This window comes from Oryzias latipes, chromosome 7, assembly GCF_053564925.1.
Source record: "Oryzias latipes strain Hd-rR chromosome 7, Olatipes_Hd-rR_3.1".
Lineage (NCBI taxonomy): Eukaryota > Metazoa > Chordata > Actinopteri > Beloniformes > Adrianichthyidae > Oryzias > Oryzias latipes.
This window is the reverse complement of record NC_136243.1, coordinates 13,968,997-13,978,353: the sequence shown is the minus strand read 5'-3', so window position 1 is coordinate 13,978,353 and position 9,357 is coordinate 13,968,997. Positions and strand designations below refer to the sequence as shown.

The 9,357-nt window shown below is 36.1% G+C and overlaps 1 protein-coding gene across 7 annotated transcripts; it reads left to right on the top strand.

The window, feature by feature from the left end:
* Window positions 1-2,733: 2,733 nt before the first annotated feature.
* On the top strand, window positions 2,734-8,225 carry LOC101174426 (gametocyte-specific factor 1). 7 transcript variants are annotated; one of them, XM_004070877.5, is made up of 7 exons: window positions 2,734-2,882; window positions 4,101-4,204; window positions 4,456-4,562; window positions 6,474-6,597; window positions 6,789-6,872; window positions 7,032-7,089; window positions 7,908-8,225. In XM_004070877.5, exons 2-7 carry the CDS (start codon window positions 4,132-4,134, stop codon window positions 7,987-7,989), a joined length of 528 nt encoding a protein of 175 aa, XP_004070925.1. In that variant the 5' UTR covers window positions 2,734-2,882; window positions 4,101-4,131; the 3' UTR covers window positions 7,990-8,225. The 7 variants fall into 7 exon arrangements, with proteins under 7 accessions (XP_004070925.1, XP_004070927.1, XP_078806381.1 ...); XM_004070879.4 differs by having other exon boundaries at window positions 7,250-8,225; XM_078950255.1 differs by having other exon boundaries at window positions 7,190-8,225.
* Window positions 8,226-9,357: the final 1,132 nt, after the last annotated feature.

Here is a 9,357-nt window from a genome sequence, read left to right as displayed (position 1 = left end):
CATCTGTTCACTGTTTCAAAGTGAGATTGCAACAAAACCCTGCAGTGGTGGACAAAAATGTTGGTACCCCTCAGTTAAAGAACAAAAGTCCTCAATGCTCACTGAAATGACTTGAAACGGTCAAAACTAAACAAATTAAAATTTATTGAAAATTAAATAATCAAAATCAGCCATTACTTTTGAGTTGTTGATTAACAGAATTATTAAAAAAAACTAATGAAATAGGGCTGGACAAAAATGATGGTACCCATAACTTAATATTTTGTTGCACAACCTTTTGAGGCAATCGCTGCAATTAAACGGTTTCTGTATTTGTTAATGAGCCTTCTGCACCTGTCCACAGGTATTTTGGTCCACTCCTTATGAGCAAACTGCTCCAGTTGTCTCAGGATTGACAAGTGTCTTCTCCAAAGGGCATGTTTCAGCTCCTTCCACAGATGTTCAATGGGATTCAGATCAGGGCTCATAGAAGGCCACTTCAGAATAGTCCAACGCTTTTCTCTTAACCATTCTTGGGGGTTTTTGGCTGTGTGTTTTGGATCCTTGTCTTGTTGGAAGACCCATGACCTGCAACTGAGACCAAGCTTTCTGACACTGGCACATTTCTATCCAGAATGCCTTGATAACCTTGAGATTTCATTTTACCTTGCACAACTTCAAGACACCCTGTGCCAGATGCAGCAGAGCAGCCCCAAAACAGAACTGAGCTTCCGCCATGTTTCACAGTAGGGACGAAGTTCTTTTCATTGTATGCTTCATTTTTGAGTCTACGAACATAGAGCTGATGTGCCTTACCAAAAGCTCCAGTTTTGTCTCATCTGTCCAAAGGATATTTTCCCAGAAGCTTCGTGGCTTGTCAACATGCATTTTTGCAAATTCCAGTCTGGCTTTTCTATGATTTCCTTTCAACAGTGGTGTCCTCCTTGGTCGTCTCCCATGAAGTCCACTCTGTCTAAAACAACGACGAATGGTGTGATCTGACACTGATGTACCTTGATCTAGGAGTTCACCTTTAATGTCTTTGGAGGTTGTTCTGGGCTCTTTGGATACAGTTCAAACTATCCGTCTCCTCCACTTGTCATCAATTTTCCTCTTCCGGCCACGTCCAGGGAGGTTGGCTACTGTCCCGTGGGTCTTAAACTTCTGAATAATATGTGCCACTGTTGTCACACGAACTTCAAGCTGCTTAGAGATGGTTTTATAGCCTTTACCTTTCACGATGTTTGTCTATAATTTTGTTTCTAATGTCCTGGGACAATTCTCTCCTTCTCTTTCTGTTGTCCATGTTCAGTGTGGTACACACCTTTCCACCAAACAGCAACATGACTATTTGTCTCCCTGTCTCCCTGTGATGTCAATTAAAGGACATACCTGAGTTCATCATGACCCCCTGGGCATTTAGTTCTCTGTCTTTTATGAAGGTACCATCATTTTTGTCCAGCCCTATTTCATCAGTTTGTTTTTATAAATTAATCTGTTAATCAACAACTCAAAAGTAATGGCTGATTTAGATTATTTAAATTTTAATACATTTTAATTTATTGTTACTTTTATAAGTTTCAAGTCATTTCATTGAGCATTGTGGACTTTCTTTCTTTAACTGATGGGTTCCAACAATTTTGTCCACCACTGGAATAGGTTTGGTTGTAGAATTTAGTGGGAAAAAGTTTGGTCCCTGCCCCGAAAATATTTCATCCCCAATAAAAACTAAAGACATTTCTTTCAAAATTATTCATACATTCCACCCTGCAAAACACTTTTTTTTAAAACCAAGTTTAAAAAAAGATCTGGACATAAACTGTTCGTTTTGTCATTCCTCACCAGAAACTGTGCCCCTTGTTTTTTGTTATTGCACTTTTGCTCAAACGTTTGACACATTTTATAACAACCCATCTATGTGAAGATGAATTATTCTATGAACATGTTTTTTTTTTTGGAGATTTAATGTAGCGAAAATTTATATAGTTAACTTACTTATAATTACAGATAAATATTTCATTCACAAGAGGCTAACAAAAAAGAACCAGTCTTTTGTGTTCTTCATAAAGAAATGATTCTGTATGTTAATAGTATTAAATCCTGCACTTAATAAAAAGCTGTTACAACAGTTGAAATATCGTCATTTTAAAACTTTAACAGATTCCTTTATCTTTATTATTTTTGTTTTATTTTTATTTTTTAACCTGTTTTATATTGCTATTATTATGGCTTTTTTTTTTTACATTTTTGTTTATTTTCCTGGCAAATGTGAAAAGTTTGTTTTTTGCACACAGTGTGGAATGCCAATGTTTGGTATTTTGTATGTGCAATATTTGTTAATAAAGTTCATTTTAAAAAAGTCTGTTAAAATGTAAAAAATACTACCTATGTCAGTCAAAACACTTTTGTTATTGTTCCACTAGATGTCAGTGTGAGACGTCAGATGCTTTAATTGCAATTTGAGTATATTGATTTGAACTGCATTGACTGTTCTTACTGCCACCATGTATCGGACCTTTGCTGCCAAATAAATTACAAGTTGGCTAATATCAACTAGCATCCTTATTTTTTCCAACACCTCCAACAGTCTGCTTACAGCGATCTACAACCTTACGTTTAACAGTAAAAGAGCCATTTGTGCTTGTTTTCTACTGATAAAACATAGTAGGAGCCGCAAAGTTTTGTTTTACCCTTTAAGAAAATTTGATAAAATGAAAAAACAAAAACGTTTTAGTAATGAATATTAATTAGATTTCTTTGGATTGTTTTAAAGGAGTGCATGCTGGTTGTTTGTCATCACGTGACTGTCCGTGAACCACTAACCCATAATCCAGGCCGAAACCTCAAATACAGTCAGTTGGACGAAGGTATTAAATTCCTTTTTCAGTTGGAAAAACGCCCAGGTAAACAGTTATTTTCACATATATACCATTTTCTGCATTTTTCTGTTGTTGTTTTTTCGTGGAGTTTTCCAGTAAATCAATATATCCCACCATAAAGTTCAGTTGATGATAGTTTTTGATAACATTTAACTAAGCTAGCTTCGTTTTGCTAACATCGGTTCACTTTCACTAATTCATCTATTTGGGGGATGCTTAAGTAAGTAAGTAGGTAAGTAAAGCTTTAGGTAAATACTAAAGGTTTTTTGTGTAAAATTAGTGCTAAAATATGCCTTTGGTTTTACCTGACGTCGTGCTTAGATAAAAATGTGTTCATTTTTACCATAAAGTGAAAAAAGTCATGAAAGCTAAGGATTATACTTGAATCGAAATCTAGTTTGCTGATGCACAGTGGGGCAAAAAAGTTTTTAGTCAGCCACCAATTGTGCAGGTTCTCCCACTTAAAATAATGAGAGAGGCATGTAATTTAAATTCATCACAGAAAAAATAATTCAGAAAATCGGATTGTTGTTAAAGAATTTATTTGTAAATTATGGAGGACAATAAGTATTTGGTCACCTACAAACAAGCAAGACTTCTGTCAGTCACAGACCTGTAACTTTTGTAACTCTGTCCTCCACTCCTTACCTGTATTTGGGACAACAATCCCAAACACACTGTTCGGGTAACAAAGGAGTGGCTTTGTAAGAAGCATTTTAAGGTCCTGGAGTGGCCTAGCCAGTCTCCAGATCTCAACCCCATAGAAAATCTTTTGAGGGAGTTGAAAGTCCATGTTGCCCAGCAAAAGCCCCAAAACATCACTGCTCTAGAGGAGATCTACATGGAGGAATGGGCCAAAAATACTGGCAACGGTTTGTGGAAAAACTTGTGAAGTCTTACAGAACACATTTGACTGCTGTGATTGCCAACAAAGGATGTATGGCAAAATATTGAGTTGAAGTCTGTTATTGACCAAATACTTATTTTGCACCAAATATATTCTATAACAACAATCCAAATTTCTGAATTATTTTTTCTCATTTTAACTCTCATAGTTGAGGTATACCTATAAAGAAAATTAGTGGGCTATCTCATCTTTTTAAGTGAGAGAACTTGGAAAATTGCTGGCTGACTAAACACTCTAAATATATTATGATCTATAATTAAAACCTACAAAATTAAAGCTTATTTTTTGTTTTGTTTTTATTGCCTTTTCACCTGAAGTCTTTTTCTTTTACACAGTTTGCTTGTTCACTCTGAACCTTAACAAGAAATGGAAACCACCAATACTTTTGGATCTGCCAGGACAGTAGTTGAAGAGAGAGAACAACTGTCTGCGGAAAATGGTAAAACTTTAAAACCTTTTATTAGTAGTAGTAATGAAAGGTAAGATTTAGATCTTACCTTTATCCAATACTACTTCACCTGGTCATCAAGATTATTTGGGGGGGAAAATCCACCTTATCTCATAATTTTCTCCTTTGGCTTACTGGATCTGCATTAAGCCAATTTAAAACACTTATAGTATGTCTTTTCCTGTAATCTAGTAACTAAATATGTGAGTTTTTTGCTTGATTAAAAAATGTGTCTCTTTTAGATGAAAAAGGAAACAGTGACCCAGAAAAACTCCTGCTGTGTCCTTTTGATAAAAATCACCTAATCCGCACCTGCCGCTTCCCTTACCATCTGATCAAGTGCAGGAAGGTGGGTTGAAAAAATTTGTTTCAGGGAAAAAGTAGACATTATTTCACATTATACCGTAGTCTGGGTGAATACTCTATTCTGATTGGCTGCTGGGTGTGGATTTAAAAGTAATAATGCGTGCCCTAAAAAAGAAGTTCCGGTCACCTAGCTTAAATGTTCAGTATCACTGCGCTGGCTTCTTTAAAACAAACTTTAGCTTCATCATCTGGACAAAAACAAGCAGTAAGAGGTGAACTTTCTCTCTGAACTGATGCTTTCTTTAAACCATCGTGACAATCAGCATATTTATTGCCTTCCTTTGGCACTGCAGTCGAGATCGGTGCTGGTTTGTGAAAAAGCGATCCAAACTGAAAAAAATAACAAGAATAAAGTACTAAACACTGAATATTTGTTTCTTTTGTAAGTGACCATGGTATAAGCGGGATAATGGTTGACAAAGAGTGGATTATCAGATTTTAACGCACTTACAGTTCAGGCTTCCATGGCGTGCGTTCATTTCTGATGATGCACACTTCAACGCCTGTTGTCCCTTACTTATTTGCTTGCTTGAGATCAATTCTGAGTACATTTTAATGTATTCTCAAAAGAGTTCTGGTGTACATCTCACTCTAGAAACAACTAGAAATACACAAAAATGTGGGTACCTTACTATTATTAAAGACAGAAATCACAGCAATTATAACCAAAAACTGATTAAATTAAAATTTATTGAAAGAAACAAAGATTGATTTTGAATTGTTTATTGAAATAATGAAAAATTCAATCTAATAAAAATATCTGGAGAAATCTATGTTATCCTAAGAATATATATGAGACTATTTGGACATGTTAAATTAAGGTGGGTCTCAAAACTTGAATTAGCCAGTTTGACAGGTAAAAAATAAAGAGGGTTGCTCCAAGAGATCAGAAGTTCAAGGACAAGCATGCTAAAGTAAAGACTATGCAGTAGGAACATCTCCAAGCAGCTTGATGTTCCCGTCATACAGTGGAGGAAACGAGTATTTCATCCCTTGCTGATTTTGTAAATTAAGAAAACTTTTTAAAGACCTGTTTTTGGTGTTTTTCACATTTAATCAAGGCTTTTTTTCTCATGATGGGGGACATGAATAAAGAAAATTAGAATTATAATTGTATTTCTGAGTACTGGTATTGTGTTCTTCAAATGGTGGCAAATGAGGAGCAGACGAAAAATGTTGTTTGAAAAAGTTTGTAGTTTCTACTTACAAACTACTATTGGCGGGCCACGAGCATCTGCCTCAAATCTGCTTGCAAGTTTGTTTGCACCGGTAAGGTTAGGTTGGGAGAGAATTTAAACAGAAGGATGATTGGAAATGAGTGCTGGCTTACCCTGACCCAACAGTTCTGCCCTCAGCTCGGGTGTATTTCTAATGAACTACAGCCATCCTGCAGTAACTGTCCTAGAAAACGACACTTTTTTTTTTGCCTAAAATCTGCATAACCCATAATTAAAAGACCATTATGAATGCTTTTACGAGTGATGATTGGAATGAGGCTCTTAGCAACACGATTAACCCTCCTGATTGCTGAAGACCTGCCTGTGGATGGATGTGTGGTTTGTGATTCAGTTGAGACCCAGCACCGTCAGAGCAGAAAGAGCAGCAGCTCAAAGTGTCACATGATGGTTTTTTTCTCTATAAGTCTGCAGCGTTTGCATGTCGGAATAAAATGTCGGAATAGAGTGACATCAGCTGGGACTTTTTAACATTAAAAGCACTTAAATTTTGTCTTTGTTCATCTTTTTTCAATGAATCGGTTTAATAACACAAAAGCAGTGTCTGATTTTTCAGGACAATTTTCAGCCATTTTTCATCTGTTCTTGTTTGAGTTTCAGGTTGTTTTATCACCTGTCGTGAATGTTTTGATGTTTCTTTAATGTCTTTCTCAACCAAGAATCATCCCAAGCTGGCCGCAGAGCTAAAAACCTGCCCATTCAATGCTTGCCACCTAATTCCTCCACACGAGCTGGCTCACCATACGGAGACCTGTGCCCACAGGGTCACCGTGGACCCGAAAGGTTGGACTGACAATTTGCTTTGTCTTCACCTGCATATAGGAGTCACAATGGTTGCAGTTCAACAGCATTTTGACTTTACTGATTTAACTTGTAATTGTATTATTTATTTTTTTGTACCTGTGCAGCACTTTGGATCTCTAGTAGATGTTAAAGCGCTTTACAAATAAAGATTATTTGACTGATTTGAACAGTTACAAGCACAGATGACTGTACAGGATGGGAGGTTCCAATCACTGCATGGGTGAATCCAGACATGACCGAGGACTGGGACAAAGGTTTGTTAAAGAACTACTGCAACTTTTTCAGCTTTAAACAAAAAATCTCATCTAATTTTTCTCATAAGTCATTGCAAATTTTCTTTAATTGTATTGCAAATAAAAAAATGTCACCCTATGGTGTTGATGCCAAAGGATGTTTGTGTCTCTTTTTTGCAGAAATAGAGGACAAGGGTATTGCATTTGTGTGGGGTGCTGATCTTGTGTTGAGACAAATGTAAGCCATCAACTTTAATCGTCTTTGTTACGGCTGTTGCCGCATGACTTTTGTTTTTTTCTTTTTATTCTGTGTTTTCTGTGTTGTTTTTCTGTATCAGAGTGGGACCTCTGTGTTTTTGTAGATCTTTGTGTGTCTGTCTGTCTCTGATTGTTTGCAGGTGTGGTGTTGAAGGTGTGGCTCCTGTTGGACCAGAGCTGATGTAGACAACCTTTAAAAGCACCAGGCTGGACATCCAGCCCTAGAGAAGGGAGCTCTGCATGACTTCAGTTCAGCTCGGCTCTCTTCTCCATTTCAGTCTAACCTGTGTTGAGCAGACGTGCTTTGTAGAGTTCTGTGTTGTCTTTGTGTAGTGGCCCACTCTGAATAATTTCTGTTTAGTGTAAGTAAAAAGTGAAGCTGTAGGGATGAATGGCCATTCTCTCTAGTACTCATTTTCTCCTGTTTATGTTGGTCCAGCGAGGTTAGTGGTTGTCTTTGTTTTCCCTTTTCTTTTGGTTCAGGTAAGATTTTTTTATTTTTTTCCTGGGGTTAGATGGGTTAAAGTTTTGTTTGTTGTTTTGGCAGTGGTTCACCCTGAAGCCTTTTTGCTTCACATCCTAAAGTTGATGTTTTATCAGTTGTCTTGTAAATTAATTGGACTCTGCATAGAGCCAGACTTTAGGTTTGTTTGGTTGTCTGGAATCGTTCATCTGGATCCCCTAGAAAGGGCAGAACAGTCTTTCAGCATTTTTACACTTTTTGTTTTTTTTGTTTTTTTTAATTTCATTTCTGGACACAGTTTGGACATGCATGACCTGTTTTTTCTGTATTTACAGGAAAGAAGCAAACCCTTCCAAGCATTTTGATCTCAAATTTGGAGCCACCAATACTCTCCCCTGGGATTCTAGCAATCATTAATTCTAGCATGTTGCAGCTTGTATAGTATGTAGTGGATTTTCTAACATCCAATTGATGCAAACATGTCTTTCTGTTTTGGTTCCAAGTTGCATTATTTGTGTTTATATGTGTATATTTTGATGATTGCAAATGCAAATTATCACCACCTGTTATATGCTAAGCCTACTTCACGCAGCTTCTGACGTTCTTGAATCCCTTTCTGGTTGGCTGTTTTGTTATAAAGATCTTAAACTGTTCAGTGGTTTACAGTGTTTATTGATGTGCATAACCTGGACATAATTGTTATCCAAATTGCTCAAACGGTAAAATTCCAGATTGAATTCACAACTGCAGTGCATGAGTATCAACTCTTTCAAATGAAAAATAGAATTCAAATGTGCTTGTCACAAAATATTGAAATAACTTAGGGTTTTCCATAACACAAATATTATGAGGTTTTCAAAAAATTAATAATTGAATTGCAGTCAAAATGTTGCTTAATCTAATCGGTATTTTTGAACAGTTGTGTAAAATGTTTTTAAGTAAGATGTTAAAACATTTTTTTTTGGAAAGTGCTACATTCCTGCAGTTTTAGAAAATAAAAGTTGCTATTGATGATCATGTTGTGGAAAGAATTGCTGAAGCTGAGTTCTTTGGAGTAACTATGGACCACAAAATCAGCTGGAAGCCACAATCTTAAAGCGAGCCAAAACTAAGCTGGTAAAGTGTTGGGAAAAACAAAGCATACACTCACCCACACATCACATTTACTACTATTACTATTTGTGGATATTACCATATTTACAGTACAGTGTAGACGTTTGGGACAATGCTTATAAAACAAGCTTACAGTCTTTGTACATTTAACCAAAGAGACTTATTTGAATCGTTCATGGTGTGGATTAAGGGACACGTACGAATGCACTTTTTTTAAAGTCGGGTTTATTAAAATTATGGGAACTAGTGAAACTTCAAACAGCACTCATGTTTAAAGACAGATAACTAACTTCCAGTATTCGTACAAAAAAGGACATGTCCAAGGACCGATATACGGGTTATAATTTAAGAAAACAGCGGAACTTCAAAAAGCAGTGCATTTGTGCTACAAAAAAGAGCATATGCTTATCAATTTGAGTTGTGGGTTGGATGAGGGCTTAAAATAAAGTAAAGCAATTAGGAGTCAGCAGACACAAAATCAAAAATATTAAACCCAAAGTGAAAATGAAACAAAAAGCTGCAGCCAAATATAAACCTGTGATCTATATGGTTTTATCCATTAACTTAAAAATTGGTTCATTTTCTTTCTTTTTTCTTACATGTTCTTTTCAAGTTGGATATAGCTTGAAAAGAAAATTAAAAATAAAACCTTATTTACAGGTGATTTGTGTC

Bases quoted from the DNA above. Each gene is read 5' to 3' on its own strand.
- LOC101174426 (XM_078950255.1), top strand. From the start codon at position 4,132: ATGGAAACCACCAATACTTTTGGATCTGCCAGGACAGTAGTTGAAGAG. The intron at 6,598-6,788 runs GTTGGACTGACA...TGATTTGAACAG, and splicing joins GGTCACCGTGGACCCGAAAG to TTACAAGCACAGATGACTGT. The intron at 6,873-7,031 runs GTTTGTTAAAGA...TCTTTTTTGCAG, and splicing joins GACCGAGGACTGGGACAAAG to AAATAGAGGACAAGGGTATT.